The 24817-nt window shown below is 38.5% G+C and overlaps 1 protein-coding gene across 1 annotated transcript; it reads right to left on the bottom strand.

Annotated features, from left to right (window-relative positions):
* Positions 1–18362: 18362 nt before the first annotated feature.
* On the bottom strand, positions 18363–22136 carry LOC111887439 (uncharacterized; the record flags this gene model as incomplete). Its single annotated transcript, XM_023883608.1, is given in 6 exon segments — positions 18363–18375; positions 21140–21243; positions 21339–21400; positions 21506–21614; positions 21793–21934; positions 22045–22136. Coding segments are annotated over 6 exon segments (522 nt in total), but the record flags the coding sequence as incomplete, so codon positions are not given.
* Between the last annotated feature and the right edge of the window lie 2681 nt (positions 22137–24817).

Raw genomic sequence — 24817 nt, 5'->3', positions numbered from 1 at the left:
GCGAAGGGTGGCTCGATGCTTATCATAGATCAATGGAGCGTGTGTAGCTAACCGGCACATTGATTAGGTGATAGTAGCATTGGGTGCACCACGTGATTCGTATGGTTATTCACACTTTGTTTGTGATCCTCGACATCCTAGTCACAAATAGTAGGGCATAATCGAGATTAAACATGCCATTGAAAAGTTCAATGAATCTCAAAAGATCTAGGAATTTTAATTCATTTAAAACTTAAACTTCTTTTTCGTTTTTCATGGTGGAAATTGGTAAATCATCATTTACCTACCTTCAAATATTCTACGACTAGATTACGACATCCCTCTTCTAGGTTGTAGAGTATTGTGTTGGATCCTAGCCTTGATGTTTCATTTGGGTGTTACATCAAGAATTCTAATCAACTTAACTTGAATTTTCTCCCGTTTTGTAGATGTCTAATTCTAGCAATCATGGTCTTCCCAAATCCCATGGAACAAGCTTTCCAAATGAAGATGACGTTCCACGATATGATCGAGGAACACGAGATCATGCTTCACTTCCTCTATATCCTCCAATTGTTCTCCCTAACCCACAAGTTCGAAGGCTTGAAAAGTTCAAGCTCACTCAAGCCCTATTGGCAATTAAGCAGGAAGATGGAAAGTGTGTGTGTGCACACCTCTTAAAGATGAAGTCACACATTGATAGGTTAAGGATGTTGGGTGTCAATATCTCAGAAATATTGGTTGTTGACTGGGTTCTTTAGTCACTTCCTAAATCATATAGTGAGTTCGTTAGAGAGTACTATATGATGGATCACGACGTGACCCTCATTGATCTCACCTATTTGCTTATAGCTGCTGAATCAGCAATGATTTGGCGTGCTGGTCAAGCAAATTTGTCTGGTGAATCAAACTTCTAAACTTCAATGGACATTGAAAAAGATGACATTGGAGATCCAGAAAAGGTAAACTCTGAGATAGTTCCTTGTTTCATTCCAAAAGAGTCCATTTGCTTTTATTGCCAAGAGAAGGGGCATTGGAGACGAAGCTGCCCTGTTTACCTGAGAGATCTAAGAGATGGGAGAGTCAAGACGTATGGCTCTACTTCAGGTAAAATCCATTATCTAACTCTTTTAAGTTTCTATTCTAGATTCTTAATACATGATGTGATAAGATTACATTTTGATGTTTTGTAGGATCGAAGAAAAGAGAGGAAGCTTAAGGGAAGAAGTGAGCTGAATCTAATCGTGAAGAAATGGATTTCGATCACATTGCTTGAAGATTAGATTCTTGAGTTACTACTTGAAGTTAGAATAGATTGTTAAGAAATATGTAATAACATAGTTTTTTCAATTGAATTACATTGTAAGGAAAAAAAAATTCCGCAATAAAATAAATTTTTTATTTTATCTTATTTATTTATCCTTTCGATGGCATGTATGAAAAATTGATGTTTGAAGGTTTCTATTATTAGCAATAATGGATTTGATTCTTAATTAGGTCATTTGTGGAAGTGTCAAGAATTTACCAAATAGGGAGAGTTTCTCATCGCCCAAGTTTCAAGTGGATAGAAACTTGGAATCATGCAACGTGTATTGTATGATGAATGAAAAACTTTCACATTTGGGAAATTTAGACTACTTCTTTGACAAAGTGTCAAGTGAAGGACTAGGAGATCAAGTACACTAGGTTGTGAGTTGATCAAGTCCACCACAAGAGTGACAAAGATATTCGTCATGATTTATTAAAGTTTAGTAAATGTGATTATACTTATAAGATTAAGTGTAATTCTGAGTTGATTGAAAGAGTTTCAATGAATAGTAGAACGAATAAAGGAGAATCAAGTAGGCAGAAAGATAAAAGTTTCTCTATTCTAAGAAGAAGGGAGAGTATCTTTTATTGTGTTTTATGATAAGTCTTAATGATTAAGAACCATATCTCAATTGATCCTCTAAGTGAGTCTTAGTACATTTGTATGTCTAAGAAGAGGAATCGAGAATTGTGGAAAGGGTTAAATCAAGAAGTCAATCATACTTCATTCCAATATCAAGTCTTAGAGTTATACTCCAAGATTGTGAATTGAGTGACAAGTCTTAAGAAGGTTTATATAACACTCAACAAATTTGGAATTTGGAAAAGTTTTCTCATTCTTGCACATTTGAAATTGGTAAGTTACGTTGTCTTGGATAAGACAAAGACCAACTAGGACCAATTATGTGAAGTGTTTTGTCTTGATAAGAACTACACTAACTCTTGAATATTTGTTTTGTCTAGGAAAGTTTCCTGACAAGAGAATCATATATGTCAAGAGGTCAGTGGGAGTTTTAATGATCTTGAAAAAGGTTTCAAGAACAAATCAATAATAAACCTTATCGATCATCACTAGCACACGACTTGAGGTTTACAACCTATCTTGTTGACATTATTTTGTTTCTGTGCCATTCCAATTGAATTAATTATGTATGTGAGTACTATGAGTTCTCATTTGAATGCATAAAGACAAAGTGCCTTGATCGATGGAAAGTACCTTGATATGTAAGGATAAGTTGCTAAACTATGTGGAAGACATGGTGGGCACTCGTGTTACCATAAGGCTAGAAGTCAAGAAAGTTCAATCCATATGAGTTTGGATTTGTCTCAAACTTGGTTTTGGCAAATTCACATGGATAGAAACTCATACACCATAAAATCTAAGTGTCATAAGATTCCCTCCTTCATGAAAATGACTGTGAGGAAATGCTTTCACTAAGAGAGATTTTAAGAAGATAGCAATTGTGAAAATTGTATTCTCAAATTCGATTATGGTTATGGCATCCCTTTCCATATTTCGAATTGTGAGATTTGGCAATTAGTCTAACATTTGGGACTTATTGATATAAGTTCTAAATTGTTTAGACACACATATGAGCTATCTAAGGCAAAGGTGTATGAGTTTAAGAAGCTTAGATAAAGGCTTATCGAAGCATCTGGTATCAGAAATATGAACTTCAGAAATTCAATAGGCATTGTTTTCTGGAAGTTCAGCTGTTTTCTGAGTACATGTCAAAGCTAGTGGGAGCATAAGTGTTATGCTTATATGACAATAATCATCATGATAGTGGGAGCACAAGTGTTATGTTTGTATGATTATTATGGAAAGTATTGCAAGTTAGCAATATTAATTATAGAAAACAAAGATTCACTTTGCAAAGTCACAAGGGTTGAGAAGTTGTTTTGCTATAATTAAGGGAGAGAATATTATACTTTGTGTCAAAAATCTAAAGCTTAGATTGAAATTTTAATAAATTTAGTCAAAGGATACATAGTATGTTCTTAAATTTCGATTATGATTACGGAATCCCTCTTCATAGTTCGAATTGTGAGAACGTGACACATAAAATATTATGGCAGAAGACTGATAAAGTATCGTATCTTTATGTAAGACATTATGCATTGTGTCCCATACGCTTCGGGTATAGGATCGATTGCGAATGCTATAATATTTCACCATTCTAAATTTTTCCAAATGTCTAGCGCATTAAGAGGGAAAAAGGACTAGAATCGGTTTTGACTAAAATAATTAAACAACTATCAAAGGACAATCCAAAGTTTGCTGAGGATTGGTCGCTTGTGAGTAGTTGGAAGTATGGTATTGGATGGACCATATCGACATTATTATGAATAGATAAGATTCTATTAAGAATGAGTTGTCATATGGCAAATGTGGAAATGTTTCCATATTGGGAGTTGGATATTGAGAGTCTATGTCTAGACTAGAAACTTTTATGCAAGAAGGATGTTCAAAGGAATGTACTTTGAATGTGAGACTTCACATCTATGGAATTGTCTTGTAACAATTTATGATAGAGTACTTTGTAATTTCATTGGCCAAGTCTTGGTGACTTCTGTGCTATGACTTTGCGAAAGGATCGTTGCATAAAATGTTAGAATCTAGCATATTCTAGTAGTGGCAAGAACCTTATGTTCTAACACTAATGATAAGGGTTGGGAATTGTGAAATGAGCATCATTGAAAAAGTTTTCAATTGATCTATTTCACAAAGTAAGGACCATAGGAAACATAGTGTGCATGTTTTGTGCATGGGACAACTATTGTTGTAATTTGAGTAATAAGTTGATTTTTTGAAACAGTAAACAATAAATAATGAGTAATCAATATGCTGTTTAAACAAAAGTGTTTTATTTACTCCCACAAGTTTGGAGCCATATAGGATTAAGTATTATTGTTGTGTTTCAATTTGCATGTTTTGACTTCCAGAATAACTAGGTTATTCAAACATTCACAGTCGGTCATACGTTGGGAGTAGGTATGAAGGAAGACTGTCATGAATCTGTCTGTAGATTGTCTGAAGTGTTTAGACATGGCACAAGTTTGCTGCAGAGTTCATGAGTGCTTTGATAAGATTGGAGTATTGGATTAAACCCACACTCAGGAGAATCACTTCATGGATTTTATCACGAGTGATTGTGACATGATAATATTGTATATTCTTGAAACCAAGACGTGTGAGTTGTTATTCGTTGGTTGGTTTCACATTGATAATAAGTAAACGCACCAGTAACTTGGTGTTATAAAACTTATTGTTGTATGTGATTCGATTAGTGAATGCAAGCAAGCATATGAGTCAAAGTTTATCCATTCCTTTTACGCAAAGTGGGATAAAAGCGATATCTGTGGGCCCCTCGATGATTTAGTGATAACACCTAAGCGCTTGGCCAAGCCGGGACTAAGTTGATGTGTTCAATTGTAGTCTATTGTCAGTCGTCATAAATCGGAAGTCAGGAAACAGTATAAAGAGAATGATTGAAACTCATGTCTTGTGTCTATATGATATCTTGAGAATGGAGGAATATATGATCCTTTATCTAAAGGACACGCTATCTGATAAGATTAGAGTTGACAACGGCTTTTGAAAGTTACGATTGCTGATCAGGTTCAGAAGTCATATGGAAAATAGTTATTAGACTTATCCAGGTGGGAGACTCTTGGATTAGTGTCTAAGTTCATAACTATTTTGGTATGTACTTGACCAGATTATGAGCATGGTCCTTTTGGGTTGCCTTCACCATAGCAATATGTAGGATGAATTAAGGAGAGAAAGGTTTAATTATGATTTATTAATATATTATAAGAATAATATATTAAAGGAGAAATCATAATGTTTAATTAATATTAGTCAAGAATTAATTTGTGGCTAAAAGAGATTAATTAAACTTAAGGGACTTATTGTGTAATTATAAGATAGTTACCTAGATGGGCTTATGGACTCCATAGAAGATGGAGTGGACGAATTCTATGGGAGAAACCCATTAGAATTCATCCAAGGCTTCTAAAGAAGGGGTCAATGGGCTACGTAGGGCTTAAGCAGCCAAATTAGGGTTTCCTTGTTAGATAACCCTAATTTCCTAAGTATATAAGGAGCCCTTAAGCACCAAAAAACGTTGCCAACTCTTGGATTAGGGTTTCCAACCGTTTTTGGTGCCTCCCCTCTCTTGTCTTCTTCATCTTGTTGCTTAGTGGTGTTTGTGACTCCATTAGAGGTGCAACAATTGAGGCACTAAGCTTTCTGAAGCCAAGGATTAGATTGTTATTGTTATCTAACAATCAAAGGTCAGATCTAAACCCTATTTTATGTTAATATGATTAATTGTATGCTAGATCTAGGTTCATAGCTTTGGATATCAAATTGCATGTTCATTAGACAAACTAGATCCAAAAACTATTAGGGTTTGCATGAACACCATAGGAATGATGTATTGCTTGAAACCCAACAAGAGATGCCACCAAGGTGACATTTATCATGTTTGCCACAATGATAACTAAACTCTAGAAGTCGTATGAGGACTTTTACCCTTTTGAGATACACATGGACCCGATGGACCGCTACCATAAGAGTGGTCGTCAAGAGAGGTATGAAATCATATGTTCCATGATAACAACCCAATTAAAGGATGGTGGATCCATCACGGGCCACATGCAGAAAATGCAAAGGTTTGTGGACCGTTTGCTGAAGTTAAATGTGAAAATCCCTGAGGAGTTGGCTATTGATATCATACTTCACTCCTTACCGACTTGTTATGATCAAATTCTGAATGACCTATCACATGAACAAGGAGGAGGTCACACTCAGATAACTTCAAGGACTTTTGAAGACCTCCGAAACTGGTCATAAAGGTAAATCGGTTGTTATTACTCTTACTCCTAACACTACCCCTGTTTTGGCAATCGGGCAAAGTAGAGGGAAAAAGAGGAAGACCCATTCGAAGAGTACAAGGGAAAGTCTCTTGATGGCTCCTCTTCAAGTGGAACCAGAGGTGAATCTGTCACTCCTTCTTCCAACCCAAAGGAAGCTGAATGCTTCTATTGTCATGATAAGGGGCATTGGAAATGAAACTGCCCCTAGTACATGCAAGATGTTAAGGATGTGAAGGTCAAACCTAGCCATGTAGGTATTTACACTATATTGTCTAATAACTCACTGCATACTAATTCTAGGGTCCTTGATACAAGTTGTGGTATTCGTATATGTTCTGATTTGCAGGGCCAAAGAAGAAGTGAGGATGTGGAGCATGAAAAGATAAACTTGATCACGGGGAATAGGAAAGCTTCACCTATCACCAAGATTAGAGTTTATTCTTTATTTCTAAGTAGTGGGTTAATGTTAGATTTTAATAAGTTTTGTTACCCGTCTGAAATGGCGAGAAATATTATTTCTTTTCACAGTTTTTACAAACAAGGGTTTATTTTTTCATTTGATAATGAATGTGGTGGTATTAATGCTTTTTATGATAATCTTATTTATTTTAAAGCATTACCTTGTGATGGTGTATATGAAACTGTGTTGGTTGTAGACAACTTAGGAAATAATGTGTTGTATATCGATTCTTCCACTAGTTTGGATAAGGCATCCTTGTGGCATTGTCGTCTTGGACATGTCAACACGAAGCGCATAGGCCAACTCCAAAAGGCTAGAGTCTTGGAGTCGTTTGACTTAACGTCGGATGATAGATGCGAGTCTTGTTTGCTTGGAAAAAAAAAGTCACCCTTCACTGGTACTTGTGCTAGGGGTGAAGGTTTGTTAGACCTCATGCACATAGATGTGTGTGGACCCTTAAGAACCGCCACAAGGGATGCTAACCGCTTCTATGTGACTTTTACTTATGATTACAGTAGATATGGTTATGTCTACTTAATCAAGCATATGTCGGAAACCTTTGAAAAGTTCAAAGATTTTAAACAGGATTTCGAGAATCAGCTGGGCAGGAACATTAAGATGCTTTGGTCCAATCGATGAGGAGAGTATCTTAGTACAGAGTTCCTTGACTATCTTAAGGAATGTGGAATTGTTTCATAATTGACACGTCCCAGAACACCACAGCTTAATGGTGTGGCTGAGAGGCGCAATCGAACCTTGTTAGACATGGTTTGTTCCATGATGAGTCGAGCTTCGTTACCAATCTCATCTTGGGGGTATGCCTTATAGACTATCGCCCATATCCTTAATCTAGTCCCTACCAAGAAGGTTGCCAAAACACCTCACGAGATGTGGACTAGGAAAGTTCCCAATTTAGACCACATCAAGATTTGGGGTTGCAAGGCTTTCATGAGACGTGAGACTCGGGAAAAACTCGAACCTCGTAGTGAGCAGTATATTTTCATCGGCTACCCACATAAATCCTTTGGTTACCTCTTCTATAGGCCCAGGGATAATGTGGTCTTTGTGGCAAGGAGAGGGGTCTTGAGAGAGAGAGAGAGAGAGAGAGAGAGTTTATAAGCCAAGGAAACAGTAGGAGGAAAATTGACCTTGAAGAGCTTCAAGAGTCAAGTGGTGAAGGAACCTCAAACCCTAGCAATCAACGTGAGGAGCAAACTCATGTTGAACCAACTGACGAGTCTGTACCTCTGAGGCGTTCCACTAGAGTTAGGAATGCACCTGAGCATTACTATGGTTTCCATATTACCGTAGAAGGTGATACTTTTATCAGTGATAGTATAGTGGTAAATTTGGATGAACCTAACAACTATAGGGAAGCATGGCAGGCCCCGAGTCTGCTACATGGAAATAGGCTTTGGACAGCAAGATTCAATCCATGTATGACTATCAAGTTTGGAACTTGGTTGAAAATGTACTGGGTCATAAGACGGTCGGGTGCAAATGAATCTTCAAGAAGAAGACCGACATGGATGGGAAAGTGCACACTTATAAGGCGCGACTGGTTCCGAAGGGCTTCACTCAAACTCAGGGAATTGATTATGATGAAACCTTCTCACCAGTACCAAAGATTAAATCTATCAGGGTTATGCTATGTGACAACCCAAACCTTTTTCCGTTTCTGTTATCCGATTTCTGTTAGTAAAATTTGGATTTTACTAAGTTTCTGTCAAACTTCTTGGTTTAGAAAATTATCTACTTTATATAATATAATTTTTATATGAGACGCGACCAAAAACTTCACGAAAATTTCAAGTTATCCTTCGATTAAAACATCGGTTTTCGGCCTAAGTGAGTTTACGGTCGTAAACCCGTGTATGGCCGTACACTCGTTTACGGCCAACGTCGGGTGGACCCCACCACCGACCACGAAAACCTCTATAAATATGAGACCCTACCCCTCATTTACACTTTTCTGGCTGAACACTACTCCTTCTCTCTCTAAACTCTTGACCGTACACCCCCAAAACACCTATATTCTTTCGAAAAATCATCGAGAATCATCATTGGGAGTAGTTTTGGAGCATCTAGAACACGTTTTACATCGAATCCAACATCCTCGTTCTTGAGTTTACGGCCGTACACCCTTCAAAACTACAAATCTTCATTGACCGTACACTCGTTCACGGCCATACACCTTCAAAGATCGTACACCCTTCGAGAGGCAGTCTACGACCGTACACTCCCTTCACGGCCGAAAACACTCCCTAAGTGGTTCAGTTGACTGAAAACCCACTTTCCTCAATTCAATCAAGTCTCGGTAACATTCCTTAACCGAAAGCGAGTGTTTTCCGAACACTTTATCTAACGAAATTGCTAATTTAGAATTCCGTTGAGTGCAACACTACAACTCGAGGGTCTTCATTTCGGTTCGTTGATTCAGCGCTTGTACACGACTAACAATGAGTTCATACCCCTACGCTTTTATGATTTTTAATGTTTTCAAGGTGAATACAAGCCAAACACAAATGATTTTAACAAGTTTAAAACTTATGCAATTGATACAGTTAAACGATTTCCCACGTTTTATAAAATATTTAGACATTTTATCCCTTCTTGTACTATGTTGAGCATAAGGGACACTTTCAACTAGAAAACATAATTGCATAGTTTTCAGAATAATTTACAAATCAAGTACAAAACATTTCAAGCAAACTATAATGGGTTTAGTTTAGGGAATTCAATACATAGCTTTTACCGATTCAGATTTCATATATGGGTAAACATATAAACTATGACAGATTTAGTTTATGATATACATTACTACAAGAGTACAACATTTAATAATTATTTAAGTATAATTATTACCTATACAGTGTACACACAGATTCCAATACAAGAGAACAATACTACATGTAAACTAGTTAATACAAGATTATGAGACAACATCTTCAAAATTGTACCCTTTGGTGTACTTAACTAAATCCTATCATAGTATAACTAGAGTCTCCTGGAGGGAGAGCATGAGAATTGTGAATAGATCCATTCGGGACTGACAATCCCACACCTGAACTGCTAGCTACAGTTAGGCGGGCATGCCTGGGGTAACAAATGTCATTTAACTGACAGTTGAAGAACATTGTAAAGGTCACTAGGTCATATCAAGCATGGTTATATGACTCACAATAAGTATAAACTAACATATGTTTACGAGATTTCATTCTTCATTAGTTTTATTTTAATTAATAAAACTACTATACATACTGGTGGTAGCCAGGGTTTTCAAATAGAACATACTATACATACTGGTGGTAGCCAGGGTTTTCAAATAGAATATACTATACATACTGGTGGTAGACAGGGTTTTCAAATAGAACATACTATACATACTAGTGGTAGTCAGGGGTTTCAAACAGTACATTCTATATGATGGTTTTTCATATAGAGTTCATTATCCAACATATCTATTAGTAATTAAGCATACAAACTGATATGTTTCATATGCTACAACAAGATACAGTAACAAACAAATTAGTTGGTTCTATGAATTCTTAGTTTATGCATTAGGGTTATGTATGAAGAATATTTGATAGATTGTTGAATGTGTGGTTTCCGCCTCATTTCCTGTTCCTTGTTTTGTTGTGGACTTAGGGCGGATTCACATAATCAACTGTCTGTTTGATATTGGTTTATACATGGCCAGTATGAATTAAGTGATCAAAGAAAGAACTGGAACTATCATACTTTTACTAAAGAAAATATTGGATTTTCTCGGAAACGTACGAACAATTTATAGATTCATCAACAGGTTTTCATTACAAAAACAACGCTTATGAACTCACCAGCTTTATGCTGATACTCTTTCAAAATTACTTGTATTATCAGGGAATCAATAAATAGGTACCTCCTGGAGTTTTGAGAAGATGGTGCGTTTAGAGTCTCGTTTTTTATTTTGTATACTTTTGATGTATGAAAACAACAACCAAGAAGATGTAAATACTTTTATATATGTATTCAATGTAATGTTGTGTTTACTTGCTTACTATGATGCAATTGTTGTGATACTACATATGACGTCATCCACCCCGAACGTTTCCGCCGTTACGGTTTGGGGGTGTGACATGCTAGCCATTGTTGCATTTCATGATTATGAAATATTGAAAATGGATGTCAAACCCGCTTTCCTTAATGGAAAGTTGGCTGAGGATGTTTACATGAGTCAGTCAGAGGGTTTTGTCAGTGCAGAGTACCCTGATAGAGTGTGCAAGCTTGAGAAATCCATTTATGGATTGAAACAAGCATCTCGCAGCTGGAATCTTTGTTTTGATGAGAAAGTCAAAGATTTTGGTTTTTCGAGAAGCGAACATGAGTCATGGGTATTTGTCATAGCTAGTGGGAGTGTAGTTAGCTTTTTGGTACTGTATGTGGATGACATACTACTCATGGGAAATACCATCCCAACTTTGCAAGAGGTTAAGTCCTGGCTTGGGAAGTGTTTCGCTATGAAGGACCTTGGAGAAGCTGCCTATATCCTAGGGATAAGGATATTGAGAGAAAGGAGTAAAAGACTAATTGGACTTAGTCAAAGCACCTATGTGGACAAAGTGTTGAAAATGTTCAACATGCAGAATTCCAAGAAAGGTGACTTACCGATCCAGCAAAATGCCAAACTAAGCAAGGCTCAGAGCCCGAGTACAGAGGCTGAGATAGCTGAGATGAGTCGATTACCATATGCTTCCGCTGTAGGCTCGATCATGTATGCTATGAATTGTACTCGCCCTAATGTGGCCTTTACTTTGAGCATGGTCAGTAGATATCATGGGAACCCTGACAAGGCTTACTGGACTGCGGTGAAGAACATTCTCAAGTACCTGCGGAGGACTAAGGACTGGGTCCTTACCCTTGGTGGGAGTGATGACTTGAGAGTAGTGAGGTATAGTGACACTAGCTTTTAGACTGATAGGGATAATTTCTGCTCTCATTCTGGCTGGGTCTTTACCATGAATGGAGGAGCAATTACTTGGAAAAGTTCGAAACAAGACAAAGTAGCTGATTCGACATGTGAGTCAGAGTACATAGCAGCGAGTGAAGCGACGAAGGAGGCGATATGACTGAGGAACTTCATCGGAGACCTTGGAGTTATATTAGTTATAAAGGAGCCTATGGAATTTTTCTGTGACAGAAATATTGTGGTTGCCTTAGCCAAGGAATCGAGAGATCATGGCAGATCCAGACACACTGATAGAAAATATCACTTCAGAAGACACAAGATAGAAGAAGGACTCCTCGTGGCAAAGAGGGTATCATCAGAAGAGAACCCAACAGATCCCCTCACGAAGGGACTGAATAGGGTTAAGCATTTACAGCATGTGAGGCGCATTGGGTGGAAGGACAATATTAGTTTTTTAGATTAGATAGCTATTTATGAAACTTGTAAAATGTAATTGACATTTGATGATTAAATAAAAGTTGTTGTTTATTTATAAGTAAGGTGTTGCTACCTTGTGTCAATTGTTTACTATTGTTTCAATTTTGCATGTTTTGACTTCTAGAATAATTACTTTATTCAAACTCTCCACAATCTATCATATTTTGGAAGTAGGTATGAATCAAGACTGTCATGAATTGGGCTTGTAGATGTTTAAGGTCTTAGACATAGCAAAAGTTTCTAACACATTCATGAGTGCTCATAATTTATGAGTATTGGATTAAACCCACACTAACTTGTATCACTTCATGGAATTCATCTCGAGTGATCGTGAGGTGGTGATATCATATAAGTCTTCAAACCTAGAGATATGAGTTGTTGCCTCTGAGTTAGTTATGCATTGATTGTACGAAAACGCATCAGTAACTTGATGTTATAAAACGTGCCTTTGTGTATGATTCGACAAGTAGTAGAACAAGCATATAAGTCGAAGTTTATCTGTTTCTTTTGGTCCTTTGAGGATTAAAAGTGATATCTGGGCCCCTCGAAGATTTTTTTGACCTATGTGCCAGGCCTGGTCAGAACCAAATTGATGTGTTCAGTTCAGTTCTATGTCAAACAAATCAAAAATTGGAAAACAAATTGTTGGACAATAAGTACGACTTTGTTCCATGTATTTGTCTGGATGATATCTAGAACAGAGGATTATATGATCACTTATCTAAACTGGCACTTCATAGTTCAACAGAGTTTTAAGAGCTTTGATTGTTGGTCAGTTCCTAAAGTCATACTATAGTTATCAGACTTATCCAAGTGGGAGACTGTTGGATATGGTGTCTAAGTCCGTAACTATACTTGGTATGTACTTGACCCGACCCGGCATGGACCATTTGGGTTGCACTTCACCAAAACAATCATATTATTTAATTAGTATTGATCAAGAATTAATTTAGTGATCAAAAGGAACTAATTGAATATGGACTCTTATATATATATATATATACATATATATATATATATATATATATATATATATATATATATATATATATATATATAATGGGCCAACTTCATTTAGGATGGGCTAAGCTTTCATGGATAGTCCATGGAGTTTTTAACCCATGGATCCTATGGAAATGAAAGGTCATGGGTATTAGGGTTTACATGGATGTAACCCTAATCCGCCATACTATATAAAGAGGTCTTTGGCACATGAAATGGCACTAGTGTGTGAGTACAAAGGGTGGGCCGATTTCTACTTGGTGGGTATTATTCTCTCAAGTCTTCCAAGGTGTTTTGGTGATTTGTAATTCCACTTGAGGCATCCACATTATCGGTGATAGCCTCTCAAGACTCCAAGCAATCAACCAGAAGGAAAGGTATGTTATTCTACTAAAGTTTTATATTACAAGTACCCCATAACATGCTAGTTAGGTTGAGAACCTTGGAAAATCAAATTTTCATGTATAATACCGAAAACATAGATCCAAGGTTTCTAGGGTTGCATGTACACCATAGGAGTGTTAGAATGCTAAAAACCCTTCAAACTCTGCCAAGGGAAGGTAGGTATCCCAGCTACTATCGAAGTATAGGACACACGCCCGTAGCATATCCTCTAGAGTCTGGATGGTTCGCTCGCTCTGACCATCCGTCTGCGGGTGAAAAGTCGTGCTAAAGTGCAGACGAGTACCCAACTCGTCGTGAAACTTCTTCCAGAATCTGGAAGTTAATCGTACATCTCTATCTGAAATCATAGAAACTAGTACTCCGTTCCGAGCTACTACCTCTCTGATGTAGATGTCGGCCAGCTTTTCGGCCGAGATGCTCTCCTGGATTGGAATGAATTAGGCACTCTTAGTCAATCGATCCATGATGACCCAAATCGAATCCACTCCCTATGCGGTCCTGGGAAGCTTCGTGATGAAGTCCATAGTAATGTCCTCCCACTTCTACATAGGGATATCCAACGGATGCGTCTTGTCGTGAGGTCTCTGGTGCTCTGACTTGACCTTCCTGCAGGTCAGGCATCTCTCGACGTACCAGGCTACACCCTGCTTCATGCAGGCCCACCAGTAGTCAAGACGAAGATCTCTGTACATCTTCGTCGCCACGGGATGAATAGAAAACCTGGATTTGTGTGCCTCCTCCATCAAAACCTAGCGCACACCTCCATGATATGGAACCCACACTCTACAGTGTAGTGTCAACAACCCACAGCTATCATAATCGAAGGAGGAAACCTGACACACAATATGTTTAGTCTTCCGAAGTTCCTCCTTCATAGCCTCCTGTTGGGCCTCTCGGATCTGCTCTAGAAACGGAGTCACTACATTCATCCGTAAGCTGATCTCTCTGATCGGGGCTGCCTTGCGGCTAAGAGCATCGACCACAACATTGGCCTTCCCCGGGTGGTAGAGGATCTCACAGTCGTTATCCTTCACCACATCTAGCCACCACCACTGCCTCATGTTCAGATTTGGCTGATCCATAAGGTACCTTAAACTCTTGTGGTCCTTGTAAATGGTACAACGGACCCCATAAGGGTAATGTCGCCAAATCTTGAAGGCAACGACAACCTCCCCCAACTCCAAATCGTGTTTCAGGTAGTTCGCCTCGTGAGGCGTTAGCTGCCTCGAGGCTTAGGCGATGAAGTGCCCTCTCTGCATCAATACTGCAACCAATCCCAAAATGGACGCATCGCAGTATACTAAATAATCCTCCATGCCCTCAGGCAGGGCTAAGATCCGCACCTCACACAACCTCTGCCTCAAAGTCTCAAACGCTGCCTGTTGCTCAGGCCCACAGGGAAATACGACGGCCTTCTTCGTCAGCCAAGTCAAGGGTACTGTTATCTTGGAGAAATCCTGAATGAATACGAAACTCTAAATCTCAGATGGAGACTTTGGAACCTCCCACCTCATCACGACCTCTACTCTGGCCGGGTCAACCAAAATCCCATTCTGGTTGACAAGGTGCCCTAGGAACTGCGCCTCGTGCAACTAGAACTCACATTTGGAGAACTTGGCATACAAGTTCTCCCTCCTCAGGGTACCCAAAACCTGTCGCAAGTGCTCCTCATGCTGCTCCTGCATCTTAGAGTAAACCAAAATGTCATTAATGAAGACGATCACATACCTATCCAGCATCGGTCTGCTCACGCGGTTCATGAGGTCCATGAACGCGGCAGGAGCATTGGTGAGCCCGAAGGGCATCACCAGGAGCTCATAGTAGCCATAGCGAGTCCGGAAAGTAGTCTTCTATACATCCTCATCTCTAAACCTCATCTGATGGTAGCCAGAATGAAGATCTATCTTGGAAAACCTAGATACCCCCTGTAGCTGGTCGAAGAGATCATCAATTCCTCGAGAGTGGGTAATTGTTCTTTACCATTACCTTGTTTAGCTCCCGGTAGTCGATACACATCCGATGCGACTCATCCCTTTTCTTCACAAACACGATTGGGGCTCCCCAAGGTGAACTACTCGGCCTAATGAATCCGTGGTCTAACAGCTCCTGCAGCACCAGGGACTAGGTCGATCCTCAACTCCACCTGTCTCTCCGGAGGTATCCTAGACAACTCTTCTGGAAATACGTCCGGGTACTCTCACACTATTGACACATCACTCAAGGTCTCCTTACCCACTTCCCGGGTATCCGTAACATAAGCGGCGTACCTTGCGCGACCTTGTTGAAGGTAGCGTCTAGCCCTCGCTGCTGAGCACAAAGTTGGTCCTTGTTGCGGCCTCTCACCCTGAACCACCAACTCTCCTCCACTTAAGGTCCTAAGACATACCAGCTGCTATGCGCAGTCGATCACTGCCCCATTAGGGATCAACCAATCCATGCCGATGATAACCTTGTTCCCACATAACGGAATGGGAACCAAATCTACAAGGTAACGCTCGTCATATAACCTCAACATGCAACCTCTAAAAACCTCTGATGCCCGAACAGATTGATCGTCAGCAATCTCAACCTCTAAAGGATTATCCAACATCCCCGAAGACTCAGAAAACCTCTTGCTAAGTGCAAGAGAGAAAAATGATTGGGTAGCCCCCGAATCGAATAACACCTGAATTGGGATTCCGTTCACATGGAACGATCACATAAAATATAGCACATAAATATCGTAAATGACATATAATAAGAGTTAGGGAGAAGAAAACATACCTGTCACCACATCTGGTGCGGCACACACCTATTCAACGGTCACCTGGAAGGCTCGGCTCCTTACCACTGGAGCATTCGTCTTGCCCTGTCAGCCATCCATAATCCGCAGGGTCGTTGGAGTTGGTGTCGCCACTAGTGTTGCTACGGCTATCAATCTCAGGCAGTTGGCCTTTTTATGGCCCTACTAATTGCAATGAAAGCAAATCAGTTCTGATGTCTGAAAGGTGGGGGTAGGGGCAGTACAATCCCTACCAAAGTGCCCAGTCTAGCCGCACTTATAGCAGCCTGATCCCCCATTTCAGCAAACCCCTTTATGTGACTTACCATATTTACCACAGCGGCTCCGACCCTGCTGGCCCTTTGACCTAGAGTCGAATCCCTTGGGTTTCTTCCTTGAAACCCTGTTACCCTGCTCAGTCTCCGCCTTCCTCTTCCTGATGTGCTCTATGTCAATCTCCCTCTCGCTCGCCCTCGCAATCATGTCATCCAATTTCGGACATGCCAAGTAGCTGACATGTTTCCGAATGTCAGCTCTCAAAATGTCGTGGTAGCGGGTTTTTCGCATCTCCTCATCCCCTGCATACTGGGGCACCAATAAGGTCCTCTCCCTGAACTTGGCAGTAATCTCCGCCACCAACTCAGTCGTCTGCCTTATATCCATAAACTCCCTAGCCACCAGTTTAAGCTTCACAGCTGGCGCAAACTCAGCCTTGAACCTGGTCACAAAATCTGACCAAGTCATAGCCTTAATGGTTGGGGCTCCTAGTGAATCACTAACTGCCTCCCACCAATCTCTAGCTCTGTCCCTCAAACACCTTGCAACATACCAGACCCTCGACCCCTCCGGGCAGAAGCTCGTCAACTGAGCATACTTCATGTCTTCAATCCACCTCCTGAAAACAATGGGGTCCTTCACTCTGTGGAAGTCTGGTGCACCATGCCCCCTCAAATCCTTTAAGGAGAGTGTGCATGTCCCTGACTAGCGAGACGCCATGTCGCTCTAGAACGCCCTGAGATGCTCCTCCATCAGCTCGATAATCCCTTCCTTGATCGACCCAAAAATCACCGGGATTGCCTCAAGGATGCCTCTCGTGATCTCAGACGCAATGAACTCGCGTAGTCCGTCATCAACTGGCTCAGAACCTGTACCCGAACCTGAAGCTGAACCTGATCCTGACCCAAACCTTGAACCTCCTGCTTTGTGACGTGTCACCACCATTCTGAAACAAAACATATAATTGGCAGGGTCATATATAATCTCGAGAGGTCTGACACTCTTTACAAGTTCCATGGTTCTATCTCCGCTCTCCTTGACTCGAGTATGGATCCTTTGCTTTCAGTAGTACGGGCCCATACTACCTTCCACATCTATCCGTACTTTCCTCAAGGATTTCCTTGAGTTCACCAAGTCCCTTCTACTACTTCTGCTCACTGCTCTAATCTCATCCTAGGCTTACCTTAGGGTAACACTCCAACCTACTCTCCGCCATCAGCTGCATAAGAAATTAATGTTACCATTACCTAAATAGATCGCGAATAGCATTACATATCACTTAGACCAGATAATTCTTCAAATGAGAGGTCCTACCTTACAACGGTTGGACTCAAACAAGAGCTGCGAAATAGGGCTAGACCTAACCTTTTGAAATTATTTAGTCCTCGCAATATTTAACTTAACGTATTCGTTTACTAGTTAGTGAAAGGTAATTGGAACTCCTAAAAGCACAAAGCAAGCAACATTCAAGCACTGAGTAACAAAGCCAAATATATCCTATTCAGGTTATCTCATCACTGACTAATCAGTTCTAGCATAAGCACATATAATAGGCACATAAGGCATCTTCCTAGATCCTTAACCCTAATCTAGCATGCAATCCTCATACACATATAGTAGGCATATAAGGCATCCTTCCTAGATCCTCAGTCCTAATCTAGCATGCAGTTCTCATAATCATATCATAACATAACATGTATGGGTATCTTGGGAAAAACTTACTTGAGCTCGGTCGATTACACGCATCACACACCTTGTTCTTTCTCAAAACTCTTTATTTAAATTTTAGAAAACTAATTTCTTGTAAAAATGTTTCACACCCTCAATTTGAGTCCAGACACCCCCAAAGGTGTGTCCGAATCCCTCAAACCAAGGCTATGATACCAACTTGTAACATCCCAAAATTCAAGACGAAAAATTTCATTTTAATATAGCATATCATAAAATAATTTATAAGAAAACATCATCAAGTAATTTATTTCATAAAAGCATCGATCAAGTGTCTCAAAACCATATCATAATAATGTCAAAGTACAATCCCAAGAACATCAAGTGCGGAAAATATTGGTGTGATGCGTTGCTACCGTATCGAATCCTTTCCCTTCGAAGAAGGACCTGAAACAAAAATTGTAAACCGTAAGCACAAATCTTAGTGAGTTCCCCCATCATACCACATACCATAAACAGATAATGCCTATCCATCGGTATCTTTCAATCGGTATCTGATTGGCATAATCGGAAGCTGGACTTCCCTTCGTTATCTTTTAACCAGTAACCAGGAGCTGACCTCCCCTTCGGTATCTTTCAACCAGTAACCGGGAGTTGACCTCCCCTTTGGTATCTTTCAGCCAGTAACCGCGAGCTGACCTCCCCTATGGTATCTCTCAACCGGTAACCGGGGACTATTTCACCCCTACCACTACCACATAACAACATAACATGAACATATAGTTAGGCATGCATGGGTACTGTCCTCCCCTTCGGTATCTTTCAACCGGTAATCGGGGACTATTTTACCCCTACCACTACTAACACCTATATCATAGCATCCTAGCACATAAAAGCATAACAAATAATGGCTTACCAGATAATTATCACGAAGACAATCATCTAACAACAACTCCTACTTAGTGGGCCGACATTGTGGCCTTAGACCCACTTCTACTGGATGGTAACTCACCCCAATGTCATGTAGTAACTGAACTGTCATCGGTGTTGGGATCAACTTTCCTCAAACTCCTACACATAACATCTGTTTTAATTATTCTTTCAAACTTATAACCCCCTTTAAAGGTCAACTCGGGTCAATGGTCAAGTCAAAGGTCAACATCCTGGTCAAAGTCAACCTTCTGGTCCAAGTCAACATTCTGGCTCACTCGACTCGCCGAGTTGGTCCATCAACTCTCAAGTTCCACAATTCAGAGAATCCCGAGTTCGCGATTTGACTCGTAGAGTTACCCTCTAACTCGCTGAGTTGCTCCTTATGACAGCATCGAGACTTTCCATTTGAACTCATCGAGTCCCTCCTTGGACTCTTCGAGTCCTCCCTTTACAGAATCGGGACATTTTCTCATAACTTGCCGAGTCCCTCCTAGGACTCGTTGAGTTCTTCAATCTTTTAGTCCAAGAACTATGTCCAACGTGCTGAGTCATCTCCCAGACTCAACGAGTTCACTCAGAACCAGAAAAGGTTGGGGAACCATGACCTAACTCGCCGAGTTGCATGAACAACTCGTCAAGTCCCCCATATGCCAATTCCATAAAGTTGATTTTTGTTGAGTTCAATGCATCCATTCCACATATCTGGTATCCTTAGGCTAGCATAACACGTAAAGTTGCTAAAACTACTAGCAAAATAGCCTTTTACAACGTGCAATGTGTGTCCTAAAACGCTCAGACGACACATAAATGCGTGTCAAGGAAGGCCCTGTCATAACGAGAGACGACACGCTTTTTGTGCGTCATCTATAGACTACGCGCATTTATGACACGCAATGTGTATCATTAAAACCCCTGTCAAGAAAGGCCATGTAATAAATGAAGGTGACATACATTTTTGCGTATTGTAAATTTAAATGTTTAAAAATATATATTTATATATTTATTAATTTTTAAATTAAATTTGCATTTAATGTCTCATAATAGAAATAAAATACCATATACAAAAAATACAATGTATTGCATAAAATTTAATGCCATACAATTCTATTTCTTACAATATATAAATTTGCATTCATCTAATCTACTCTGTGTTTCATACAAAAAATCTATTTCATGCGAATTCTTCCATTTCCTTTATTAGCAGCTTCCATCATTAGTAGTACAACTAACAATTGAAATGAAGAATGCAACACTTGCATTTGCAGCATCTTATCTCTTTTAGCTTGAGCTTTCTTTTCCTCTTCTAACTCCATAAGACAAGAAATATTCCCTCATTTCATCTGCAAATCAAAGTTACAACACAATATTCCCCTGCATCCATTTATCTCACTTATATTATTCCATTTCAAAATAAGTGATTAATAATAAATTTACAATAATATACAAAAGAAAAATGTGAATGTTGGTTATTATATTTAAACCTTCCAGACTTTGAAATATTTTAAATGTGTTGATGGCAATGCACTTGTTGTTTGTTGTGTGAGACAAACATTAGTTGTATTGTATTTCACACCACCAGTTTGCATGAAACAATTAAAAAAAATGACACACCTGCGAAAAGAATGAAATTTGTCAATTAATTTGTAACTAGATGGAATTAGATGCGCCTTTGGCGTTGTGTACCTTTTTTTTCGTTATTTGAAGCTATAGCAGATAAATAACCATATTATAATTTTTAACATCCTCTTGGTTTCCTAGCCTGTTACTTGTAAAGACTGCCCTTTCTCGGTTGGATGTTGGTCCAACTTACTACGAGGGATGTTCATATCAGTTACATAGCAACAACTACATTAGCAAAAGATGGTTTATAGGAAAATGCAGTAAACATAGAAAAGCGTTAGATGCAGCGATGTATGTTGTTGGGGATTTTTTTTTTGAGATTTCAGATATGTGTTTGTATAAGAAAGTAAATTTGTGATACCCTAACTGAAGTACCAACAGAATTCACAAATATTTTCAATCTTTTTACTTGACTTACCCATCGTACCCTGAAGCAACTTCAAATGTATAAGCTCTTTCATCTAATTTCTTCAGGTCCAAATACTGAACAAGTTCTTCTATTGATACAGCATCAACAAGATCCTGCAATTTAGTACCATCTCAACCATAAGATAAAAATAAAAATTATAAATTATAAATATTCGTATTTAATATATTTTTATTTATTGTGTATTTACTTGTTTGTTGGCTAGTATTATAAGAAGGGCACCTTGCAGATCCTCATGCATAAGCAGCTTTTCTGATATCAACAAATTTCAAATTACAATCAGCATATGTTAAATAGCTTCATTTCATAAATTTACCACAAAAGGGCAACATCTAATGTAAAACAAAGCTTAGTTACCAATGACAAATTTGAAATCTTCAAAACGTGATGGACAAGAAGCATCAACTACAAAGATAACAACATTTTCCTCCTCATAATATTTCTCCCAAATTGAACGAAGACCAAACTTTATAGATACTCGTGAACCAGTGACAAATTAGAAAAAAAAAAAATTACAGTTACACTACAGTTTTTATTAAAATCTCTAGCGCTTGCTATTATTATTATGCTACTTTTTAAGATAAGATCATAAGAAAAGTTGGGAAATTTAGAAGGTATGAGATAAAAGGAATGATTGTAAATACCTAACCTCCAAGATCCTAAAACACAGGTTTTGTATTTAAAGTTTCTATTCGAACAATATTGACTCCAACAGTAGGAACAATTCGATCAGGGGGAAGGCCTTCTAAGTTTGAATATTGTGTCTTCAATTTCTCCAGTAAGGTCTACATATAAACAAAGTATTGCTCATGTCTAAATAGGCGTGTTTTACTACAAACCAAATGCACAAATTACATAAAAGTATGCAATAATGAAAGAGTAGAGAAATGATTATTGTTTTTCCATCCTTGTCAATTCCAAGAATCAGTACATGAAACTCTGTCTTACTGACCAAATATTTCCAAAGTCCATAAAACAATGAAAACATCTCTATCTTTCTTTCTTGTTTTTATTCTTCTTAGTTCTTCTCCACCTTATAAAAGGAGAAATTGGAATTCCTTTTCCTAATTCAAATTCTGCATATCAGCATCTGGAAAACAAAAAGGAATCTCCATACCAAGATTTGTGGCAAATGGATATGCTCATCTCAACAAAGAATATTAAAATCAAATACAAACTATAGAACACACTAATTTCATCTCCAACAACCTATGTAGTCTTCTGGTTATGATTTTAGCATATCATGGTGAATCAACAATGTATATAGGACTATCAATTACCATTCTTTTATGAGTTATGACCACCATGTAAATAGAGTTAAATTACTTCATGACACAAGCTTGTTGATCTGGATTCACAAATTCATATATCAGTCATGTTAACTTACCTACAGTTCGTCCTTGTGATCTTGTAGCATATAAATTTCAGGTTGCACATGCTTCAACTGCACCATGGGTTTAGAAGGAAATATAGAAAAGCAAGCACCTTAAAGTTTTGAACTTTATAGTCAAATAAAAAAAAATTGTAATCATCAATTAATAATTAAAAAGAATATTAAACCTGGTCATCATAAACGTATTTGATTTCTGAAGATGGGGTTTTTGTTTCTCCTCCTTGCTCACCCCCATCTGATGACTTGATTAGTGAAATCCCTTGTTAATCATTTAGATGAGATTAATAAAAAAACAACTTTTTATTTTGTTACCATGTCTACACCAGTAGCATTTTCATGCAACCACCATGGAGTACAAACTCACCACCTACAAAGCACATATAAAATATGAAATTAATGACATTGAAATCCCATTTTTCAAATAGCTTGGAACAAAAAAGAGAAATATAAAGAGAAAAAGTAGTTCTAATGCATGGGATAGGGCCATAACTCAATAAAGGTGGCAACTTTAAGCTTCCTAAGCTCCAATGTTCCCAGATCTGAATTCATCACTCTAATATGCAATCAAATCCCGAAAGTGACTTTGAAATGGCCCAAAAATGAGAAGATGCAAGCCCTAAAGAAGATCTAAGTGATGGAAAGCCAAGGTATAAGCTTTATACCTTAAACAAGCTGGAAATGCAACCCAAGCTCTGAATCTACTGCCTTCTTCTTGAATCTCCAAGCCTTTCCTTCCTTCTCCAAGCTTCAAATCACAAAATGGCACAAAATAGCTCAAGAACACACAAAATTTGATTAGGGTTTCGTGAATATGGTTTGGAGGTGATAGGGGGCTAGAGTGGAGGCCATATAAGGTGTTTAAATACGGTGTAAACCTTGAAAATTAGGGTTTCACCCTGGCAGCTCTACTCGTCGAGTCGAGGCTTTCGGCTCGTCGAGTAGATGACTTAAGTCTCGCGTCCCATTCCCATTCTACTCAACAAGTTTGGGCCTACAACTCGTCGAGTCCCTATGAAAAAATGAACAACCCAATAGAAAATACATACCACGATCGGGGTGTTACACTTATAGTTTCAATTTTATGTTTCAAGTACTTCAGGTGATCGGGGAAAGGTGAAGGCTTGATTGTCACACCCCCAAACCAAGGATGGTGGAAACGTCCAGGGGTGGAGGACTTCATGTATAGTATCACAACAACGAATATAATAGTGCTCAAAGTAAATACAACCATCATAAATATAATTGAAAAGGTTACACCATGGAATAAGTTTACATGCTTCAAAATCAATTACATTATGATGACAAAATGAACTATTTGACGATTTATCGTCCCATCCTCAAAATGTTGTTGGTTTTCCTGTTTTACTGATTTCTTGAGAATACAAGTAGTTTTGAAAAAGTGTCAACAATTAAGTTGGTGTGTTCATAAGAGTTTTGTTTGAGAAAGAAACCGTTTTCCTTGAAAAAGCGACAGAGTATGTTTCCAGAAAATCCAATATTTTCTTTATTACGTGTGAAATGAATGCTTCTATGTTATATGATAATGTACCCTAGAAGGACCCTTAGATTCCTTCTATAATCATCCAGTGTATATAAGTTATATAAAACTTCAATTAAATAAACCGTCGAATATAATGGGTCTGCCCTAGGTCCACAACAAAACAAGGAACAGGAGGTAAGGCGGGCCCACCATTTCTAAGTCAGTTATGAATAGATTCTTATATAACTCTAGCATATAAACTTAACAATTATAGCCGAAGCCTAACAATTCTAGATGAATGTAGTTTTAACAGAAATATGTTTCCAAAGAAAATCCAATATTTTCCTTATAAAAGTAATGTAGCCTTAGATATCCAGACCGAAATATACAAGTATTTTTCCATACGTAAAGTAAGTTGTGTGAGTTAAATTGACATAAGTCGCTAATTTAAAAGTGAAACCCGTAAATCTTATGATTTTTTAATACCACATATGAGCTATTATAACCATGCTAAGACTTAGACAACCTCGTAATACGACGTTCTTCAGGCATCGCAAGTTAAACGACACTTGTCACCTTAGACCTGTCGGTCTAGCTGTTGCATGCAGCTCAAGTGCGGGCTTGTTAGACCCAATATAAATCTATACACAACTATCATGCTCTCTATACAAGAGACTATGGTTACAATTTACAGCACTCTTGACTTTGTTACTATGAAGGTAACACGAAGCGAATGTCTCACAAATTTATTCATTAACAGATTTACGTGAACTGAACTAAAAACCTTTGGTAAATA

This window comes from Lactuca sativa, chromosome 6 (genome assembly GCF_002870075.4).
Source record: "Lactuca sativa cultivar Salinas chromosome 6, Lsat_Salinas_v11, whole genome shotgun sequence".
Lineage (NCBI taxonomy): Eukaryota > Viridiplantae > Streptophyta > Magnoliopsida > Asterales > Asteraceae > Lactuca > Lactuca sativa.
Note: the sequence above shows the minus strand (reverse complement) of the source record. Positions and strands in the feature narration are given on the sequence as shown.